Source organism: Hemiscyllium ocellatum, chromosome 34 (assembly GCF_020745735.1).
Source record: "Hemiscyllium ocellatum isolate sHemOce1 chromosome 34, sHemOce1.pat.X.cur, whole genome shotgun sequence".
NCBI lineage: Eukaryota > Metazoa > Chordata > Chondrichthyes > Orectolobiformes > Hemiscylliidae > Hemiscyllium > Hemiscyllium ocellatum.
In genome coordinates this window covers 16,154,287-16,178,756 of record NC_083434.1, presented here as the reverse complement: position 1 = coordinate 16,178,756, position 24,470 = coordinate 16,154,287, and the positions used below count along the sequence as shown (strand labels likewise).

At 44.5% G+C, this 24,470-nt stretch overlaps 1 protein-coding gene across 1 annotated transcript in view; it reads left to right on the top strand.

The window, feature by feature from the left end:
* The first annotated feature begins 7,852 nt into the window (after positions 1-7,852).
* LOC132832151 (dyslexia-associated protein KIAA0319-like) overlaps positions 7,853-24,470 on the top strand; it is a 133,978-nt gene continuing 117,360 nt past the window's right edge. Inside the window, exon 1 of the mRNA XM_060849900.1 lies at positions 7,853-8,102. Within this exon, the coding sequence (XP_060705883.1) occupies positions 7,853-8,102 (250 nt within the window). The remainder of the gene's footprint in view (positions 8,103-24,470) is intronic.

The following is a 24,470-nucleotide window of genomic DNA, read 5'->3' as shown; positions in this document are numbered from 1 at the left end:
TAATATCTTTCATCAAGTTGGTCAGAAATGGTGAAATGTATGATTGGAGTTTTGTAATATTAGTAGGCAGAAAACCTGCCATCACCCACTGAATGAAAGATCTCTCGATAAAAGGATCCACAGCGCTAACAGGATCTTCTAGAAAGTGATATAATTCCTTTAGTGTGGTGAATGCCGTCACAACTCACTGGGATAGCACGCTGAAAATCAAGCCCCATTATTCCGAGAGTCATCACAAAAGTTAAAGATTTTAAAATAAGTACATAATTCTCCAATTTAATTGATTTTCAGACCCAGGTTGATAGAAAGCATGGACTGGATTTCTGTACTGAACAAGGATTACTATTTATTACAAGTAATTAGACTTGAGCTACAGGTAAATAATTATAAACTTAAGTATTATAAACTAAATAACACTACAAATTAAAACATTTTCTCTTATCAACTCCCCCATGCGTCTGTGTGTGAGTGCACACACAAGCAGATGAGCAAAGGAAAACTGAAGCAGTTCAGTGGTTTTTATTCATGTCTTGTGAGATAGTCATTATGATTCTTGTACTGGTCGGAAGTTTGCAATTTTTTTCCATGTGTTTCCACTGGTTTGCAAGATCTTCCCTCTCCACATTCCTGATGAAGGTCTTCATCATTTGACATGTTGTCAAATTCAACTGGACCATCCTGGACACCTCCCTCCCCTTCCTGGACCTCCATCTCAACCTCTGGCAACTGACTAACTACAGACCTCTTCTACAAACCCACCAACTCCCACAGCTACCTGAATTATACCTCCTTCCACTCTGCCTCCTGTAAAAACTCCATCCCTTATTCCCAATTTCTCCACCTCTGCCACATCTGTTCCCAGGATGATCAGTTCCACCTTCAAAGACTGCAATTTCCCCTCCCACACGGTCAATGATACCCTCCAACGCATCTCCTCCATTTTGCGCACCTTCGCTCTTAAACCCCACCCCTCCCAACGCAATACTGACAGAAACCCATTGGTCCTCATCTTCTACCACATTCGCATCTGTATTCATCGCTTAAACCTCCCGCCACTTCTGCCACCTGCAAATAGATTTTTCTCTCCTCTTTTCCCCACTAGGGACATATTTCCCTCCCGATACAATCAACATTTCAAAGAGACCATTCTCTCTGCGACTCCCTTGTCAGATCTACAGCCCACACCGTACTCTGCCACTGCAACAAGTGCAATATGTGTACCCTTACTTCCATCCAAGGCCCCAAAGGGTTCTTCCACATCCAACAGAAATTCACCTGTACTTCCACAAACGTCACCTACAATGTCCGTTGCACCCGATGTGGTCTCCTCTACATAGGGGAGACAGGATGCCAATTTGTGGATCGTTCCAGAGAACATCTCTGGAACACCCACACCAACCAACCCCTCGCCCCATGGCTGAACATTTTAACTCCTCCCACTCCACCAAGGATGTGCAGATGCTGGGCCTCCTCCATCGCCAATCCCTAACCATCTGAATTTGGAGGAAGAATGCTTCATCTTTAACCTTGGGACCCTGTAACTACATGGGATTAATATGGATTTCATTTTCATTTTCCTCATTTCCCCTCCCCCCAACCTAACCCAGTCCCAAGCCTCCAATTCAGCACTGACCTCTTGACCTGTCCATCATCTTTCCCATCTATCCGCTCCACCCTCCTCTCTGACTTATTACCTTCTCTCCCACCTTCATCTACTTATTGCATTCTCAGCTATCTTCCCCCCCCAGCCCAACACCCCCCTTCCATTTACCTCTCAGCTGCCAGCCCACAAGCCTCATTCCTGATGAAGGGCTTATGCCTGAACATCGATTCTCCTGTTCCTCGGATGATGTCTGACCTGCTGTACTTTTCCAACACCATGTTTGGCATGGACTGCTTCGACTAAAGGGTCTGTTTCCATGCTGTATGACTTGAGACTATTTGCCTTACCTATGTACCGTTTAAAGCAGTTATCAGAACCTTTGAATTTCAAAATATTGCAGTTGACTGCTGTGGAAAAGGATTGTGGTCTGCCTTCCTCAGTGCAGAACTATGAAAGAACTCAGAAGGCCATATGCCTTGTGGTGTTTGAGGGCCATGTGCGCCGAAGCTCCTCTCTGCAATACAAGTTCCATCCTTTTCATTTTGGAAAAAAGGAAGTGTGGAATGGCAATCTGCATGAGATAGTCCATCAGCATGATCTAATTGAATGGCAGAACATGCCTGATGACTTGAACAGGCCTAATCCTGTTGTTATGGTCCTATATCTCTCCAACTCCACCCCAAAAATAAACTTTTGGCCCCAACCTCTCACCAGTCCATAAGGGCTCGAGCTCACTGGAATCTGAGAGTATCTACTGCAACATCTGGACTTGGCCTTGCTCTAACTCTGCTGCATAAGCCTGCTGGCAGCTGGCTTACGATCTCGTTCAGATTGTTTGCGGAGAGTCACGCCTAGCTGTCAAACTTGCTTCTGGGCAGTGGACTAGGTTGGAAAACAAAAGGTCTCAAATTTGAGCATATGGACTTCCTGGCCAAACCTCATTTCTCCAGACTGTCAAGTCCTCCTTCAGATGAATGCTTGAGCCATTTACTGATTCTCTTTGCACAATGCTGAATGATCTGCTGAGTATCATCAGAATTTCCTTTCCTAAAATTTGAGGTTTCCTGCATGTGCAGCATTTGCTTGCTCTTTAAGGTTATGCGTCGTAAAACAGGAAATTTAAAATGTGTACAGGAATGAGGGATACACACGAGTAAAAGTGGAAACAAAAGGACTTAACTTAGCTTACTGATCATCCAGTGTGTGCCCAGGCAGCATGATGCTGTTAATTATGTGAGAAATATAATATGTAGTGCATTTCAAATGCATTTAAGTTCAAATAAATAACTCTAACCTTTTATTGCACATTGATGAGCTGCATTTAGAATACTACATATAGTTTTGGGAACTCTGTGTTGGACAGCAATCAGTGAAGTTTGTTTCCTGTGTTGTGTACAAGGTGTTATTTTATTACATTGTTGCCTGTGCAGTGTTACACATCGTTCTCCCCACAGTATTGTCATGCATCCAGCAACTCTGTTTTCCTCAATTGGTTTATAAGTTGGAAATAGTTTTGCTTATCCTGGGCTGTGTTGGCAACAAAGATATTCTAATGTGTGCAGGTCAACTGTCTAATTTTAACCCATTACACAGATTCCCTATGTTTCAACCTGGTGAGTATCATTTGTTCATCTTGGGGTCAGAAGAACAATCAAGCCTTTCAACACCATGCACTAGGAAATGGTTTAGAGGACAACCAGGATGGTTTCAGGTATTTAAACATGATGATCACGATGTGCAAAGAATATATCGAGTCTGATTCAGAAAGTGGACATGAGTCCATAGTACCACTTTAAGCAAGTATGTCAAATTATGCATTTCAGGTTTTCCATACTTTCTCAAGCTATTAAAAATTGTAGGCATCACTTTTTAACAGGAATCTGCTAATTAAGTGGGGGAAATTATTCAAATTTTCCTCAAAACAGCAGTCATTAGTGATAAACAATATTTCCTATTTGGTTTAATGACTCATGACCAACAGAATACTGGGAAGAAGCCTAACACTAATGGTCTTCCTGCTATTATATATCAAACATTACTATTGCCACCAGTGACACATTCTCAGTAAAGACATTTTTCAGTAACATTTTAAAGTGAGTCCTCAAGTTGAGGTAGTTAAGAGGGTCTTAAAATGCTCTGAAAGATTTTTTTCTTGGATTATTTAAGATTTTGGTTTATATATTTTATTGGCAAGTTAATAGTCTTATTCCGAATACATAGTAGCCCTTAAAAGATAGAAAATTGTCAACCACTGCAGGATTTCAGCCACATATCCCTTTTCAGATCCTGATACAGTAGGCTGATGCAGCAAATTCATATTGCAGCAAAACTCTTAAGTCTAGTCTGACATGGAAAAGGTTAAATTAACTGATTTTCAATGAATCAATGAATACCTATTTTAACTATTACCTTACTCGTGATTACATTCTAAATTGACAAATAGTGCAAGACCATTCTCTTCTGCATTTTCCAAGAAAGGAATTTATCTTTCTTAATTCCCTCTGCTCCCTTTCATGCAGGAACGGTTTCAGTTTGTTTAACTTCATTCGTGAAAGATTGATTGATTCTCAGATCTTTTGGAATGAAATATCTTTCAATGGCCTAGATGCTTTCTGGAAGGTTGGGTCCATTATTTCAGAGTAGCCATTAATTCAGGCTCATTTCCTCATGGGACCTTTTAACAGATTAGTCTGTTCTCAAATTTTGAAATATGAAGAGCAGTTCTCAATAATGACTCTCTTATCGTGCCTTTGAGATGAGATTTTATTGTAAAGTGTATAATGAAAAATTGAATCAGTTTATGGTTCAGGAAGACTTTACAGTTGTAAATTAAAATATTCTGACCATCTTTATTTACGAATTGTTATTAAACCTGACTTCAACAAAGCTGATTTTGCAGACTTGCCTACCTATCATACCCTTGTTATTTTGAAATCTCTTGTACTGTGGATTTCTGATCCTAAGATTTGTGAAAAGGTTTGGGTCACTTTTTTTATTGTTCAGACTTTAACACGGTTGGATCTTTTGTATTGATTTCCACATTTAAAAAATTCTACGGAAATAAATTGTGAGGAAGGCTCCGGAAGGTGATAAATTTAAAAGACAATTGTGTGGCTTTCTGGTTAGGTAGTAGGTAGGGGGTTGAATTTCATTGTGGCACAGCGGATAGTTCACTAACTTCTGTGGTGCAAGATTTAGGATTCTACATTGTCAGAGGTGCTGTCTGTCAAATAAGACATTGAATCAAGGGTTTGTTTGCCTCTCAGTGGGAATGAAAGATCCCATGGCTGTATTTGTAAAGAGATCGGGGGGGGCCCTTGGTCTGGCCAATATTTATCCCTCAATCAATTTCATGGACTATATGATATTTGGTTATTATCGCATCTCTATTTGTGGGAGCTTGCTGTATGCAAACATGATTGTCACATTTCTTGCATTGCAACAAGTGATCATACCTCAAATATTTAATTGACTGTAAAACACTTCGAAATATCCTGTGGTCATGAACAGTACTATATAAATGTAAGTCTCTTTTATCTTTCAAATATACATAACTTTATTGTACCTCAAGGTCATCTTCTAAACATGTCTTGTGTTTTTACATTCCTTGCACTTAAAATAGTCAGCTTTCACCTTTAACTCAGATTTTTTGTAAATAAATTTATTTATTTTAATTGTTAAATTTTAGTTTTAAATTTAGACTTCCTCAATTTAATTTCATCTTTAAGTTATTAGGATGTGTAAAATGGATGTTCACAATTTATTCATAAACTTTGGTGTCCTGAATGTTCAATGCTAAAGGTTTTCTAGTATGTTCTCTGGTTTTATTTTGTTCAGAAACTGCCAAAGAGGTTGTGAATACAATTAGCAGATGTGGAAGTTTCTTGTAGTTAACCTGTGGTGATCTCTTCATTTTAGTCATAAAATGTCCATTTACAGGGATATGGTTTTGATACTAGTCATGGAGTCATAACAGCATGGGAAGAGACTGTTCAGCCCATCATATCCATGCCAGTCAATATTTGTGTTCTAATCCCACTTTCCAGTACTTGGCCCATAGCCTTGTATGCTGTATCATTTAGACTATTCATCTAAATACTACTTAAATACTTAGAAGGTTTTTAACCACCTTTTTTAGGCAGTCAGTTCCAGTTACCTACCAACATCTGGGTGAAATGTCCTCAAATCCCCTCTTAATCTACTATTCCTTATCTTAAAATTGTGCTGTCTTGTTGATGCCTCCACAAAGGGGAAAGTTTTTCCCTATCTATCCTATCTTTGCCCCTTGTAACTTTGTACACTGCAATCAGGTGCCTTCTCACCCTTTATTGCTCCAAGGAAAACATTCCCAGCCTATCTAGTCTCCCTTCAAGCTCAGTTGTTCCAGCCCAGGCAACATCCTGGTGAATCTCCTCTTCATTCTTTCAAGTGCAATCATATCCTTCCTATAGTGGGATGACCAGATTGCCCAGTGTTCAAGCTGTGGCCTAACTAACATTATGTGCAGCTCCATTACAATCTTACTATTCTGGTATTCAGTACCTTGACCAGTAAAGGCAAGTATCCCATATGCCTTATTAATCACCAGCTCTACCTGTTCTGCTGCCTTCAAGGATCTAAATACATGCGCACCAAGATTTCACTGTACTTCCTAGGATCCTACCAATTTAACATTAACTTCCTTAAATGGTTAGTCATCCCAAAATACATTACCTCATGTTTTTCAGGGTTAAATTTCATTTGCCATTGTTCCGCCCTTCTGACCAGTCTCTCTGTATCACTTGGTATTCTAAGGCTTTCCTCTTTACGATTTGACATACCACCAATTTTTTGGCCATCTGCAGACTTACTGATGATACCAAGAGATCTGGTATTGAACTCTGTTGATAAACTACTGGATACAGGTTTCCAGTCACAACACCCTTTGACCATCATCTTCTGCTTCTTGTTGCCAAACCAATGTTGGATCCAACTTGGCAAATTGCTCTGGATATCACAGGCTCCTAATTCCTTAACCAGCCTGCCACATGAGAGCTTGTCAAAAGCCTTAGTGAAGTCTATGTAGACTACATCAACTGCATTATCATCAGCTAGTCACATCTAGTTAGCTCTCAAAATAAAATCTATTTGCCATGATGTGCCCTTGCCAAAGCTGTGCCTTAATTAATCATTGCTTCTTCAAGTGAAGATTAATTTTGTCTTTCAGATTTCTTTCCAGTGGTTTCTCTACCATTGACGTTAGACTCACTGGAGTCTCTTGGTTTACCTATACCACTTCCTTGAATAAAGATTACACATGAGTCCCCTTCCAGTTCTCTTGTACCCTTGCTGTGGCCAGAGACTCTTTCAAAATTAATGTCAGAGTCCTGTCCTTTCACAGGTACTGGAGAAGCATGTCATCTGGGCCTGGACTGTTATCCACTTTCAAGCCTACTCGAGCTACTAATCCCTTCTCCTCCCTCTGTGTTAATTTATTTTCAAATGTATTACACTTCCAACTCCAAGGTTTTTAAATCTGTGCTGTCCTCCATAGTGAATACAGATGGAGTTCTCACTTACAGCTTCAGCTGTGTCTTCGACTCTGTGCACAGATTGTCACTTTGGTTGCAGTTGGATCCTACCCTTTTCCCTGGTTATTCTCTTGTCCTTAATATATATATAAAACACTTTTGGATATCCTTAATGTTACTCACCAGTGTTTTTTTTCCATGTCTTCTTGTTGCTCTCTTAATTTTTTTTGTGCACTTTCTACACTTTACAATATTTGCTGTTTTGAGACTTTGTTTCTGCCTTCCTTGCAAGAAACCTTTAAAGTAAATGCCATTTCACCTTGCTATGCCCCCTTGTGCTTTAACATGATTGCACTTGTTCTTCCTTCTAGATTGATTTGGTTCTTCTATACTTGTCTGTGCATCATCCCTTCTGTACCTCTAATTAGTATGCCAACCACCTGCCAAATTAATTTAAACGCCAACTTTTAATACTAAAGAAGGTATTTCTCGTGCACCATTGGTTCATAAGGAATGTTTTGTGGGTGTTCCTGCCTCATAATTTGGCATTACCTTAACACAAGTGCAGGCTAGCGTTTGAAAAAAAAGAAGTGCCTATTGTGTAATAAAATCACCTTCTAACTCATTAGGCAAGGATGTGACATTTTAATACAGTGAAATGTACTGAGAGCATCACGTTACGTGGTGGCAGCTATGAACAATAGCCAGAGGTCCGCTGTGGCTAACCTGAAGTTAGATCATGGAGCGGCCGCCACATCACATCTCTTCAAGTAGCAGGAGCCAGCAGCATCACATGTGGTACCTTACAACAGGAATCCAGTTATTGGAGCAGAGGGGACGCGACGCGACGCGCTCACATCACGCGGTGGGCCGGCACCTTCAGCATCGATGCTTCTCTTCTTGGAAGCGGCTCTCGGCAGAGTCGGTTTGGTGTCAGGATACAAACCGCCGGGTATTTGAAGCCACTTGGGGCAGAAATGGCATTACGCGTTTGAGTGAACTGTGAGTGGGGGAGAGGGGGCGGGGGGGGGGGGGGGGGGTTTGTTTTAAAAAGCGCTGTCTGGGGAGGGTGGGATGAACTCAAACCTCGCCCTCTTGGCTGCGTGGAGATGCTGTGTAGAGAGCGGCTGTCCACGCAGGTACGAGAGAAACAGTTCCTTAGGAACATGTACACGGACTAACCTTGAAGCTACAACGTTCCTACTCACGCCGTCTCAATGTAAAGTCAATGTATTGAGCATTTTCGAAATATATGATCGTGGCAATGGATCAGATTGGAAAGGATTGACTGCTTGAGCTAAAGTGCCAAGTCAGCATATTTGTAGAATACAATATACTGGAGACCCCCTGGGCAGGGGGCAGGCGTACAGAGACGATTCTTGGTTAGTCTATTCTGATGTGCGAGGATGACTTTATCCTGCTCATCCTAACGTGGTTTCCTGTAGGCTTTGCAGATAGATAAACCACACTGACTTCTCGGACGAGGGAATCTGAAGGGACGCGAACCCCTTGGTGGAAAAGCACCGCTTTTTTCTCTCTGTAAAGGTGTTCGGTGGATTTTTCCATCAGATTCATCCCGAAATAGACCAGGAAAGGGAAGATTCACACTGTGTACATTGTGGTGTTGGTCAAGTTACTCAACGAGCGCTACTAATCAAAAGAGTAATTCAATTATAAATAGCCGCTCGTATTTTAAAATCAAGGTAAAGGGTTAACAAATCATCCAACGCAATATAAGACCATGAACCTGCAAGAAAGTATTTTGACATTTTGAAGAGGATTCTGACGCAAGATGGAGTCGCGTTATTTTGACATTTAAGTGTCAAGGGCCCACTTCAGAAACGGTACTGGAGACCAAATTAGAATTGTGTGGTTCAGTAACCTAACAAAGCCACCTCAGGAGGGATCCGTTTTGTAAACAAAATTACAAGTGTTGTAAATCCGAAATAAACTCGCATATTTCACAAATAGCAAATGTGGAGGTAACTGACAGGGCTGTGTGGAGTGAGGAGAAATAGGTTAACACTTTAAGTGTGACCTTTCACCTGTGGATGGAGTAAAATTAAAACTAAGAAAAGATTGCAGGTTGAAGACTGATAAGTTTTATTATTTTGATTGTATGCTCCTGAAGGTTATTGATCAGAGCCAGTTTGTTCAAATATTTCCTAACGTCCATGAAAATGCAGAGTTCTTATTGGAAAGAGTTTTTGCCAGCAGTGTAATGTGATGAATTATGAATACTCAATCGTTTATTATTAGGAGCTCAGTTGAATAGGTGACTGGTAAGAGGAGAGCCCTGAGATAGTGGGAAAAATTGCAGGTTTTTTTAATTCCATTGACTATTTCACTTTCTTCAGGTTGATACATTTTATCTCAATTTTACTTCCTTTAATTCTTCTGTTTAATTTATCACCTCTGACTTTCCTTCCAAGTCCCTCTTGAATTGGAACAACATTGTTGTCCCTTCTCTGCCAGTGGATGAAAATCCTGGAACTCCCTTTGTTGCAGTGTGCTTAGTCCCCAAGCAGTTCAAGAAGGCATCTTTCCACTATACTCTTGAGGGCAGCTAACGAAAGGCAATAAATACTGATCTAGCCAGCAATGCCCACATCCCATGAATGAATAATAAAATTCTACGTGAAACAGGGAATCATATGCTCCCGCAACATTACTTAAATGCTCATTATTTATCTGCAAACTGAAACCAGGAAGAAAGACAAACATTCAACACTGAATAGAACAAGCTGTAATCATTAACTGTGTACTCATAACCTCTTCTGATAACTTCACACATTTCACAGATACAATATATTCCATAAGTAGGAATCATGATTCCTTTGGTATTTTCAAGCTAACAACCAAGGTTCAGTCATTTAGCCAGGAATTGGGATGAAGCTGCAATGGACACTCGCTAAAGTATTGCATTGTGCATTTACAAATTGAACCATTGGAGGATACTATAAAAAGTATCCTCATCACTCCCACACATCATAGATTTGATTATTTGTACTGGCAACTTCTGGACATTAAACTTATGTAGGTATATTTTTTAAAAAATCATAGTCAGCTAGAAAAGAGGTAAGAAGGACTTTCTTCAGCCAGAAAATGGTGACTCTGTGGAACTTATTGCCACAGAGGACTGTGGAGGCCAAGTCATTGAGTGCACTTAAAACATAGGTTTTTAATTAGTGAGTGGATCAAGGCTTAATGGGCTGGAAAATGAGGCTTGAGAAACATATCGGTCATGATTGAATGGCAGAGCAGACTCGGTGGGCTGAATGCCCTAATTCTGCTCCGATAACTTATGGTTTTATAAAGAAATAAGCAACTTAGTCATTTTAATCAACCTATTTAGATATGTTTTTTTCATATCTCCAGAGACTTTAGCACAGACCTTCTCGACAGGGACAACACCACTGCACCACAAAAGCCATGGCAATGTAGTTGCATAGCAACATTTAAGCCTGTGTTTTATCCCATACTGTTTCACAGTCAATTAATCAGTTTGAAATATCATCATTGGAGATAAATGAAACAGGAATTGGGATGAAGCTGCGATGGACACTTGCTAAAGCATTGCATTTACAAATTGAACCATTGGAGGATACTATAAAAAGTATCCTCATCACTCCCACAAATCATAGATTTGATTATTTGTACTGGCAACTTGATAAATGAAACAGCATAAAAAGTCCCCCAAGCGCCAGTGAGATAAATGAACAGTTAATCTGCTTTCATAGTATTGGTTAGGGATGACTATTGTGGAGAAAATTAGGATAATTTCCCCAACTGATCTTCAAATAATTCTTTAAACTCCTTAACGTTCACCTGGTACTTGGGTTAATCTTTCATTTGGAGGTATCTCAATAGTATGTGTTAACTTGCTCCTGCAATGAAGTTAACCTAGAATATATATTCATCCAGTCTGGAATGGGACTAGAACCTATGAGCTTTTGACTCCAGGGAGTGAGTGCTGCCACTGAGAAAAGCTATCAATTGGAATGCTTGTGGATAATATAGCCTGCTTATATGTGAAGTTAGCAATTGGATTAGTGACATAATCTCACTAAGCACTGTTGAAGATGATTGGTATAAACATGCATTATGTAAACCTGTATTGATGTTTTCTGCCCTTTTTTACATCTCTTTCTCTTCTGAAAGCATTGACTGCTGCTAGTATTTTGTTAAGCAGGCATCAATTTCCCATGGATTCATACTCATACAGTCATAGAGATGTACAGCATGGAAACAGACCCTTCGGTCAGTGTGTCCATGCCAACCAGATATCCCAATCCAATCTAGTCCCACCTACCAGCACCCAGTCCATATCCCTGCAAACCTTCCTATTCATATACCCATCCAAATGCCTTTTAGATGTTGCAATTGTACCAGCCTCCACCACTCCCTCTGGCAGCTCATTCCATACACGTACCACCCACTGCATGAAAAGTTGCCCCTCTTTTATATCTTTCCCCTCTCACCCTAAACCTATGCCCTCAAGTTCTGGACTCCCCCACCCCAGGGAAAAGACTTCTCTATTTAATCTATCCATGTCCCGCATGATTTTATAAACCTCTATAACGTCAACCCTCAGCCTCTGACATTTTAGGGAAAACAGCCCTAGCCTATTCAACCTCTCCCTGTAGCTGAAATCCTCCAACCCTGGCAACATCCTTCAATAGACAGTTTTACATGTGTGTGATGTAACGTGATGAATAGTAGTGGGACCAAGTGGATCATCATTTGCCAAGCCAGATCCTATCCTCCACTGTTGTTTGTACGTGCATTTTATGGAGTGGTACAATATTTTTTGAACAAACAAAAAGCATGTCTCTGCCTCCCTTACCTCCTCCTCAGAAAGATTGCTTGTCATGTGTTCATCCAAATTTGGCCACTGTTAATCTGTGTTGTATCTAACTCATATCCATCTCTGGCTTCAGTGCCATGAGAATTTAAGGGGACAAACTATCTTGACTTTCTTGAAAATTGAAACCAGCCAATTTTCATAATGGATTCATTTCAGAGCAAATAAAACAGGTGGCTTCACTTGTTTACAGGTGTGAAGGTTTGGAACTTCCTTCCTAGTAAGTCAACTTGGAGGGGCTGTTGTGAATCAGTGGTAGTATTTCTGAGTCTGGAGCCTGGTTCAAGTCTTGCCTGCTCTAGAAATATGAAATAACACCTCTGATCAGATTGATTAGAAAATACTTAGGAGGCTGGCCTGTGCATGTTTGCCTCGACAGGAAATAAGCCACCCACCATGGCCCCCCTCCCACGTTACTCCATTTTACCTTCTCATAAGCTGACAGTCTCTATATTTATAGTTTGTTATTTTTAACATTTGTGATCTTAACCATGGCAGTTACCATCAGCACATGAAGCAATAATATTGCTAGGCATGAAATGCTTAGTATTACACGCTGTGGAGGAAGGAGAGAGGTTATTTATGTTCTGAATTGTATGTTTCTTTTACTATGCATAGTTTTTTGCTGATCATATAGGGAAGGATGCAAGATTAGGGGAATGGAAAATTTTGCAATTCAGGCATTCTTGTATACTTGGTGATTCCTAATAAAGTAAATTTTATACTTTAGCCAATTAAAGAGTCCATTTTTTTTCCAATGATAACTGCCAATTGCATATTTGTGAAAAATTACCAAACCATACTAAATTTAGGGCCGTTTGTAGTACAGTTAGTACAGTTGTAGACACATGCCCTTGAAAAACTAACTTGAAATGCGCAAATTTACTTGTGCAATGCAGTGTATCTTAATTTTTTTTACTTCTTAAATAGATTTGTAGGACAAAAGAGTGATATGTTTGCATGATATGCTTTCATCATATGAAGAAGCAGTGCTGTGGCATGTTTTGGAAATGCCTTTGGATAGAGAAGCAGCACTGCCATTTATAACATCTAAATGATGAAAGGAGCAGAGATATCAGAAGACCATCACCTCCATGTCTCTCCGCAAAATTCCATAACAACTGAACTTTGAAATTTATTGCTGCTTTTTTATTCTCAATTGATCAAGATCCTGGAGCTCCACTAGTCGTAGTGCAGTGGTACAAAAGGATAGTTCATGATCTCAATGGCAATTAGCCGAGCCAGTGATGCCCACATTCTAACAACAACAAAAATAAAAGCCTGGAATGCAGTTGGTGAAAGAAACCTATGTTCTTAGTTATAGACCATTGCATGGGATAAAATGCCATTCACCATGTCTTTCAACATTTCGAACTGCATGGTAATCCTCAGCAAAGTGATTGTTCAGTCATTTATATATAATAATACAAACACTGTCAGTGTTGCTCTTATTAATTTGTGCTTTGCATTTTCAGGCTGATGACTTTCATGTGTCATTGATTCTAGTGTTTCCAAAATTGCCATTGAAAGAAGATAAAGAAAAGTATATACGCAGTCATAACCGGCACAGATCAATGTTGCTTTGGAACTTGTCTGGGGCTTGCCGCTGTGAAAATGACCCACTTACCATTTTGCCTCAGTGCTATATTGCTATGCACCATAACAGGTACGTTACTGAAGTAATGGATTGGTTTAAAAGATGAAAAATGCTGGAAACGTTCAACTTGTCAGGCAGTATCTGTTGAGAGGGAAAGGAGAGTTTAGGTTTCAAGTTGATGACCTTTTGTTTTGATTTGAAATTTCCAACATTTGAAGTTCTTTGCTTTTTGTAATGGATTGGTTTATTTTTTTGTCATTTTTCCCAGGAAGTTATTTCTTAATTGCTATTTTACTGATTCTGTTATATTTTTGAAGATAGGTTTTGGGATTATCTTTGAAGATTTATGCGGATTGTTTACATCAAACCAGTAATTCAGTGCTCGGTTTGTTTCTAAGCTCAGCTATCATTCTTTGCAAATAAAAGCTGTTTATTAATACATCCAAATACAGAAACAACTGTGCTGTCTCATCTCTGATTGCTGGCTTATTTTATTAACTTCATCAGTTTTTAAGTCACTTTTCTTCTCCCTCCCAATCATAACATTTACAGCATAAAAAAGGTCATTAAGCCACCGGTTCTTTGTCAATTTTATTAAATCTGTGACCTTTCATTAATTACTCATCCACCTCAATTTCCAAAAGCACCTACTCCACTTTGGGCCACTGATGTGTGGGCACTGTATAACCTGTTGTGCTTTGGCCATGGGTCACCCTTTGATGCCTGTTTCGAATGTCCATCTTTTATGTGTGGATCTTGACAGTATCAGCAGTGTCAGGCTTGATTGCAGAGCCCATTATAGCTAAGCATGATTAGAAAATACCTAAACTAGTCCTTACCCAGCTTCCACAGGCTATCACTCTCTGCAAGGGACATAGGTAAACAACACTGTTTTTCCACCTTCCTAACCCAAGGGTGCTGAGGTGAAATGCAGCATCACTAATGTTGCCATGGCAATGAGATCAATTAACTTAGAAAAGGAAGGGTAATTTAATCTGGAACCTTCCTGGTTTGTGAGGCACAGATAATTACTACAGAAGCATCCTGATTTACCAACATCTTCCATCCTGACCTCAAATCCATCTGGGCCATCTCAGACACCTCCCTTCCCTTCTTCTACCACCCCCCCCCCCCACCCCTCCTCTCCATCACCATCTCTGACGACCAACTAACCATTGACATGTACTACAAGCCTACCGACTCCCATAGCTACCTAGACTACACCTCCTCCCACCCTACCTCCTGTACAAACACCATCGCTTATTCCCAGTTCCTCCACCTATGCCGCATCTGTTCCCAGGATGACCAATTCCACATCAAAGTCCCAGGTGGCCTCATCCTTCCTCGATCGCAACTTTCCTTCCTACATTGTTGACGATGCCCTCCAGCGCATCTCCTCCACTTCACGCACCACTGCCCTTGAACCCCACCCTCCCAACACAACAAGAACAGAACTTCCTGGTCCTCACTTTCCACCCCACCAACCTCTGCATACAATGTATCATCGTCCGCCACTTCTGCCACCTCCAAATGGACCCCACCACCCAAGATATATTTCCCTCCCCACTCCTATCAGCATTCCGAAAAGACATTCCCTTTGTGACTTCCTTGTCAGTTCCACACCCCTCACCAGCCCACATCCCACTCCTGGCACCTTTCCCTGCCTCCACAGGAAGTGCAAAACCTGTGCCCATACCACTGTCCTCACATCCATCCAAGGCCTTAAGGGATCCTTCCACATCCATCAGAAATTTACCCGTACCTCTACCAGTGTCATCTACTGCATCCATTGCACCCGGTGTGGTCTCCTCTACATCGGGGAGACAAGACACCTTCTTGCAGATCATTTAAGAGGACATCTCTGGGACACCTGCACTCACCAATCCCACTGCCCTGTGGCTGAACTCTTCAACTCCCCCTCCCACTCGGTCAAGGACATACAGGTCCTGGGTCTCCTCCAACGCCAAACTTTAGATGAGATTACTTAGTGTGGAAACAGGCCCTTCGGCCCAACAAGTCCACACTGCCCCGCCGAAGCGCAACCCACCCGTACCCCTAAGTTTACCCCTTACCTAACACTACGGGCAATTTAGCATGGCCAATTCACCTGACCCGCACATCTTTGGACTGTGGGAGGAAACCGGAGCACCCGGAGGAAACCCATGCTGACACGGGGAGAATGTGCAAACTCCACACAGTCTGTCGCCTGAGTTGGGAATTGAACCCGGGTCTCAGGCGCTGTGAGGCAGCAGTGCTAACTACTGTGCCACCGTGCTGCCCACCAAACTGTTACTACCTGATGGCTAGAAGAAGAAAGCTTCATATTCTGTCTTGGGACCCTGCAACCACATGGGATAAATATAGATTTCAACATCTTCCTCACTTCCCCATCTCCCCACATTATCGCAATCCCAAGCCTCCAACTCGGCACTGCCCTCTGGACCTGTCCATCACTTCCCCCCGACTCTGACCTATCACCTTCTCCCTCATCTTCATCCACCCATCACTTTTCCAGCTACCTCCCCCAACCCCACCCCCCTCTCCTATTTATCTCTCATCCCTAATAAAGGGCTTATGCCCAAAACATCGATTCTCCAGCTCCTTGGATGCTGCCTGACCTGCTGTGCTTTTCCAGCACTACGCTCTCAACACTTGCTCCTTTTTAACAAAACGACTGTAAAACACTATTAGTGCAAGACCATTGGTCTGTTTACAGATGATAAACTGCACTGAGTTGAATTGGTGTGGTGTGATAACTTTGAAATGAGACAAAAAGGTATGGTTTGTTTGTGAGTTGCATGTCACCATATTGTGATCCAGTTTGAAGACCCATCGAATGACAGGGATGAAGTGCATTTAGAATTGACAAATGGAGATGTGATTACTACTATTAAATATGTGCACCTATTTAAATCATCACATGCTATTTAAGCATATTTGCAATGGAATCACTAAAGCTGCTTGAAAATGACAGGAAAGGTTTTAAAAGACTTTTTTTTGTATTTTGGCAAAATAGATAGCTTTTCCTTATTCCACAGTTTTCATTTTCTGTGAAATATAATGACTTAATTTTGCACCAGCTTCAGATGAACCCGTTACCTCAAGGCCTGCTACTGTGCGATCTGACTCTTTCTGCTACTGTGCGATCTGACTCTCCCTCCTACTGTGCGATCTGACTCTCCCTCCTACTGTGCGATCTGACTCTCTCTGCTACTGTGCGATCTGACTCTCTCTGCTACTGTGCGATCTGACTCTTTCTGCTACTGTGCGATCTGACTCTCCCTCCTACTGTGCGATCTGACTCTCTCTGCTACTGTGCGATCTGACTCTCTCTGCTACTGTGCGATCTGACTCTTTCTGCTACTGTGCGATCTGACTCGCCCTGCTACTGTGCGATCTGACTCTCCCTGCTACTGTGCGATCTGACTCTCCCTGCTACTGTGCGATCTGACTCTCTCTGCTACTGTGCGATCTGACTCTCTCTGCTACTGTGCGATCTGACTCTCTCTGCTACTGTGCGATCAGACTCTCTCTGTTACTGTGCGATCTGACTCTTTCTGCTACTGTGCGATCTGACTCTCTCTGCTACTGTGCGATCTGACTCTCCCTGCTACCGTGCACTCTGACTCTCTCTCCTACTGTGTGATCTGACTCTCTCTGCTACTGTGCGATCTGACCCTCTGTGCTACTGTGCGATCTGACCCTCTGTGCTACTGTGCGATCTGACTCTCTGTGCTACTGTGCGATCTGACTCTCTGTGCTACTGTGCGATCTGACTCTCTGTGCTACTGTGCGATCTGACTCTCTCTGCTACTGTGCGATCTGACTCTCTCTGCTACTGTGCGATCTGACTCTCCCTGCTACTGTGCGATCTGACTCTCTCTGCTACTGTGCGATCTGACTCTCTCTGCTGCTGTGCGATCTGACTCTCTTTCGGCTACTGTGCGATCTGACTCTCTCTGCTACTGTGTGATCTGACCTGACTCTCTCTGCTACTGTGCGATCTGACCTGACTCTCTGTGCTACTGTGCGATCTGATTCTCTCTGCTACTGTACGATCTCTCTCTCTCTGCTACTGTGCGATCTGACTCTCCCTGCTACTGTGCAATCTGACTCTCTCTGCTACTGTGCGATCTGACTCTCCCTGCTACTGTGCGATCTGACTCTCTCTCCTACTGTGTGATCTGACTCTCCCTGCTACTGTGCGATCTGACTCTCTCTCCTACTGTGTGATCTGACTCTCTCTCCTACTGTGTGATCTGACTCTCTCTGCTACTGAGCGATCTGACTCTCTCTGCTACTGTGGGATCTGACTCTCTGTGCTACTGTGCGACCTGACTCTCCCTGCTACTGTACGATCTCTCTCTCTCTGCTACTGTGCGATCTGACTCTCTGTAATACTGTGCGATCTGACTCTCTGTGCTACTGTGTGATCTGACTCTCTGTGCTACTGTGTGATCTGACTCTCTGTGCTACTGTGCGATCTGACTCTCTGTGCTACTGTGCGATCTGACTCTCTGTGCTACTGTGCGATCTGACTCTCCCTGCTACTGTGCGATCTGACTCTCTGCTACTGTGCGATCTGACTCTCTCTGCTACTGTGCGATCTGACTCTCTGCTACTGTGTGATCTGACTCTCTGTGCTACTGTGCGATCTGACTCTCTGTAATACTGTGCGATCTGACTCTCTGTGCTACTGTGTGATCTGACTCTCTGTGCTACTGTGTGATCTGACTCTCTGTGCTACTGTGCGATCTGACTCTCTGTGCTACTGTGCGATCTGACTCTCTGTGCTACTGTGCGATCTGACTCTCTGTGCTACTGTGCGATCTGACTCTCTGCTACTGTGCGATCTGACTCTCTCTGCTACTGTGCGATCTGACTCTCTGTGCTACTGTGCGATCTGACTCTCTGTGCTACTGTGCGATCTGACTCTGTCTGCTACTGTGCGATCTGACTCTCTGTGCTACTGTGCGATCTGACTCTCTCTGCTACTGTGCGATCTGACCTGACTATCTCTGCTACTGTGCGATCTGACTCTCTCCACTACTGTGCGATCTGACCTGACCCTCTCCGCTACTGTGCGATCTGACTCTCTCTGCTACTGTGCGATCTGACTCTCTCTGCTACTGTACAATCTCTCTCTCTCTGCTACTATGCGATCCGACTCTCTATGCTACTGTGCGATCTGACTCTCTCTGCTACTGTACGATCTCTCTCTCCCTGCTACTGTGCGATCTGACTCTCTCTGCTACTGTGCGATCTGACTCTCTCTGCTACTGTGCGATCTGACTCTCTGTGCTACTGTGCGATCTGACTGTCTGTGCTACTGTGCGATCTGACTCTCTGTGCTACTGTGCGATCTGACTCTCTGTGCTACTGTGCGATCTGACTCTCTGTGCTACTGTGCGATCTGACTCTCTGTGCTACTGTGCGATCTGACTCTCTGTGCTACTGTGCGATCTGACTCTCTGTGCTACTGTGCGATCTGACTCTCCCTGCTATTGTGCGATCTGACTCTCCATGCTACTGTGCGATCTGACTCTCTCTGCAATTGTGCGATCTGACTTTCCCATGCTGCTGTGCGATCTGGCTCTCCATGCTACTGTGCGATCTGACTCTCTCTGCTACTGTGCGATCTGACTCTCTGTGGTACTGTGCGATCTGACTCTCTGTGGTACTGTGCGATCTGACTCTCTGTGGTACTGTGCGATCTGACTCTCTGTGCTACTGTGCGATCTGACTCTCTGTGCTACTGTGCGATCTGACTCTCTCTGCTAGTGTGCGATCTGACTCTCCCTGCTACTGTGCGATCTGACTCTCCCTGCTACTGTGCGATGTGACTCTCCCTGCTACTGTGCGATGTGACTCTCCCTGCTACTGTGCGATATGACACTCTCTGCTACTGTGCGATCTGACTCTCTCTGCTACTGTGCGATCTGACTCTCTCTGCTGCTGTGCGATGTGACTCTCTCTGCTGCTGTGCGATCTGACTCTCCCTGCTACTGTGCGATCTGACTCTCCCTGCTACTGTGCGATCTGACTCTCCTTGCTACTGTGCGATCTGACTCTTTCTCCTACTGTGCGATCTGACTCTTTCTCCTACTGTGCGATCTGACTCTCTCTGCTACTGTGCGATCTGACTCTCCCTGCTGCTGTGCGATCTGACTCTCCCTGCTACTGTTCGATCTGACTCTCTCTCCTACTGTGTGATCTGACTCTCTGTGCTACTGTGCGATCTGACTGTCTCTGCTACTGTGCGATCTGACTGTCTCTGCTACTGTGCGATCTGACTGTCTCTGCTACTGTGCGATCTGACTGTCTCTGCTACTGTGCGATCTCTCTCTCTCTGCTACTGTGCGATCTGACTCTCTGTGCTACTGTGCGATCTGACTCTCTGTGCTACTGTGCGATCTGACTCTCTGTGCTACTGTGCGATCTGACTCTCTGTGCTACTGTGCGATCTGACTCTCTGTGCTACTGTGCGATCTGACTCTCTCTGCTATTGTGCGATCTGACTTTACAATGCTGCTGTGCGATCTGGCTCTCCATGCTACTGTGCGACCTGACTTTCCCTGTTACTGTGCGATCTGACTCTCTGTGGTACTGTGCGATCTGACTCTCTGTGGTACTGTGCGATCTGACTCACTGTGCTACTGTGCGATCTGACTCTCTCTGCTACTGTGCGATCTGACTGTCCATGCTACTGTGCGATCTGACTCTCTCTGCTACTGTGCGATCTGACTCTCCCTGCTACTGTGCGATCTGACTCTCTCTGCTACTGTGCGATCTGACTTTCCCTGCTACTGTGCGATCTCTCTCTGTGCTACAGTGCGATCTGACTCTCCCTGCTGCTGTGCGATCTGACTCTCTGTGCTACTGTGCGATCTGACTCTCTGTGCTACTGTGCGATCTGACTCTCTGTGCTACTGTGCGATCTGACTCTCTGTGCGACTGTGCGATCTGACTTTCCCTGCTACTGTGCGAACTGACTCTCTCTGCTACTGTGCGATCTGACTCTCCCTGCTACTGTGCGATCTGACTCTCTCCGCTACTGTGCGATCTGACTCTCTCCGCTACTGTGCGATCTGACTCTCCATGCTACTGTGCGATCTGACTCTCCATGCTACTGTGCGATCTGACTCTCTCTGCTACTGTGCGATCTGACTCTCTCTGCTACTGTGCGATCTGACTCTCTCTGCTACTGTGCGATCTGACTCTCTCTGCTACTGTGCGATCTGACTCTCTCTGCTACTGTGCGATCTGACTCTCTGTGCTACTGTCCGATCTGACTCTCTCTGCTCTTGTGCGATCTGACTTTCCCATGCTGCTGTGCGATCTGACTTTCCCTGCTACTGTGCGATCTGACTCTCCCTGCTACTGTGCGATCTGACTCTCCCTGCTACGGTGCGATCTGACTCTCCCTGCTATTGTGCGATCTGACTTTCCCATGCTGCTGTGCGATCTGGCTCTCCATGCTACTGTGCGATCTGACTTTCCCTGCTAATGTGCGATCTGACTCTCCATGCTACTGTGCGATCTGACTCTCTCTGCTATTGTGTGATCTGACTTTCCCATGCTGCTGTGCGATCTGGCTCTCCATGCTACTGTGAGATCTGACTCTCTCTGCTACTGTACGATCTGACTCTCTCTGCTACTGTGCGATCTGACTCTCTGTGGTACTGTGCGATCTCTCTCTCTCTGCTACTGTGCGATCTGACTCTCCCTGCTACTGTGCGATCTGAATCTCTGTGCTACTGTGCGATCAGACTATCTGTGGTACTGTGCGATCTGACTCTCTGTGGTACTGTGCGATCTGACTCTCTGTGCTACTCTGCGATCAGACTCTCCCTGCTACTGTGCGATCTGACACTCTGTGCTACTGTGCGATCTGACTCTCTGTGCTACTGTGCGATCTGACTCTCTGTGCTACTGTGCGATCTGACTCTCTGTGCTACTGTGCGATCTGACTCTCTGTGCGACTGTGCGATCTGACTTTCCCTGCTACTGTGCGAACTGACTCTCTGTGCTACTGTGCGATCTGACTCTCTGTGCTACTGTGCGATCTGACTCTCCCTCCTACTGTGCGATCTGACTCTCTCTGCTACTGTGTGATCTGACTCTCTCTGTTACTGTGCGATCTGACTGTCCCTGCCACTCTGCGATCAGACTCTCCCTGCTACTGTGCGATCAGACTCTCCCTGCTACTGTGCGATCAGACTCTCCCTGCTACTGTGCGATCAGACTCTCCCTGCTACTGTGCGATCTGACTCTCTGTGCTACTGTGCGATCTGACTCTCTGTGCTACTGTGCGATCTGACTCTCTGTGCGACTGTGCGATCTGACTTTCCCTGCTACTGTGCGAACTGACTCTCTCTGCTACTGTGCGATCTGACTCTCTCTGCTACTGTGCGATCTGACTCTCTCCGCTACTGTGCGATCTGACTCTCTCCGCTACTGTGCGATCTGACTCTCCATGCTACTGTGCGATCTGACTCTCCATGCTACTGTGCGATCTGACTCTCTCTGCTACTGTGCGATCTGACTCTCACTGCTACTGTGCGATCTGACTCTCTGTGCTACTGTGCGATCTGACTCTCTCTGCTCTTGTGCGATCTGACTTTCCCATGCTGCTGTGCGATCTGACTTTCCCTGCTACTGTGCGATCTGACTCTCCCTGCTACTGTGCGATCTGACTCTCCCTGCTACTGTGCGATCTGACTCTCCCTGCTATGGTGCGATCTGACTCTCCCTGCTATTGTGCGATCTGACTTTCCCATGCTGCTGTGCGATCTGGCTCTCCATGCTACTGTGCGATCTGACTTTCCCTGCTAATGTGCGATCTGACTCTCCATGCTACTGTGCGATCTGACTCTCTCTGCTATTGTGTGATCTGACTTTCCCATGCTGCTGTGCGATCTGGCTCTCCATGCTACTGTGAGATCTGACTCTCTCTGCTACTGTACGATCTGACTCTCTCTGCTACTGTGCGATCTGACTCTCCCTGCTACTGTGCGATCTGAATCTCTGTGCTACTGTGCGATCAGACTATCTGTGGTACTGTGCGATCTGACTCTCTGTGGTACTGTGCGATCTGACTCTCTGTGCTACTGTGCGATCTGACACTCTGTGCTACTGTGCGATCTGACTCTCTGTGCTACTGTGCGATCTGACTCTCTCTGCTCTTGTGCGATCTGACTTTCCCATGCTGCTGTGCGATCTGACTTTCCCTGCTACTGTGCGATCGGACTCTCCCTGCTACTGTGCGATCTGACTCTCCCTGCTACTGTGCGATCTGACTCTCCCTGCTACTGTGCGATCTGACTCTCCCTGCTACTGTGCGATCTGACTCTCCTTGCTACTGTGCGATCTGACTCTTTCTCCTACTGTGCGATCTGACTCTCTCTGCTACTGTGCGATCTGACTCTCCCTGCTGCTGTGCGATCTGACTCTCCCTGCTACTGTTCGATCTGACTCTCTCTCCTACTGTGTGATCTGACTCTCCCTGCTACTGTGCGATCTGACTCTCTCTCCTACTGTGTGATCTGACTCTCTGTGCTACTGTGCGATCTGACTGTCTCTGCTACTGTGCGATCTGACTGTCTCTGCTACTGTGCGATCTGACTGTCTCTGCTACTGTGCGATCTCTCTCTCTCTGCTACTGTGCTGTGCGATCTGACTCTCTGTGCTACTGTGCGATCTGACTCTCTGTGCTACTGTGCGATCTGACTCTCTGTGCTACTGTGCGATCTGACTCTCTGTGCTACTGTGCGATCTGACTCTCTCTGCTATTGTGCGATCTGACTTTACAATGCTGCTGTGCGATCTGGCTCTCCATGCTACTGTGCGACCTGACTTTCCCTGTTACTGTGCGATCTGACTCTCTGTGGTACTGTGCGATCTGACTCTCTGTGGTACTGTGCGATCTGACTCACTGTGCTACTGTGCGATCTGACTCTCTCTGCTACTGTGCGATCTGACTGTCCATGCTACTGTGCGATCTGACTCTCTCTGCTACTGTGCGATCTGACTCTCCCTGCTACTGTGCGATCTGACTCTCTCTGCTACTGTGCGATCTGACTTTCCCTGCTACTGTGCGATCTCTCTCTGTGCTACAGTGCGATCTGACTCTCCCTGCTGCTGTGCGATCTGACTCTCTGTGCTACTGTGCGATCTGACTCTCTGTGCTACTGTGCGACCTGACTCTCCCTGCTACTGTACGATCTCTCTCTCTCTGCTACTGTGCGATCTGACTCTCTGTAATACTGTGCGATCTGACTCTCTGTGCTACTGTGTGATCTGACTCTCTGTGCTACTGTGTGATCTGACTCTCTGTGCTACTGTGCGATCTGACTCTCTGTGCTACTGTGCGATCTGACTCTCTGTGCTACTGTGCGATCTGACTCTCCCTGCTACTGTGCGATCTGACTCTCTGCTACTGTGCGATCTGACTCTCTCTGCTACTGTGCGATCTGACTCTCTGCTACTGTGTGATCTGACTCTCTGTGCTACTGTGCGATCTGACTCTCTGTAATACTGTGCGATCTGACTCTCTGTGCTACTGTGTGATCTGACTCTCTGTGCTACTGTGTGATCTGACTCTCTGTGCTACTGTGCGATCTGACTCTCTGTGCTACTGTGCGATCTGACTCTCTGTGCTACTGTGCGATCTGACTCTCTGTGCTACTGTGCGATCTGACTCTCTGCTACTGTGCGATCTGACTCTCTCTGCTACTGTGCGATCTGACTCTCTGTGCTACTGTGCGATCTGACTCTCTGTGCTACTGTGCGATCTGACTCTGTCTGCTACTGTGCGATCTGACTCTCTGTGCTACTGTGCGATCTGACTCTCTCTGCTACTGTGCGATCTGACCTGACTATCTCTGCTACTGTGCG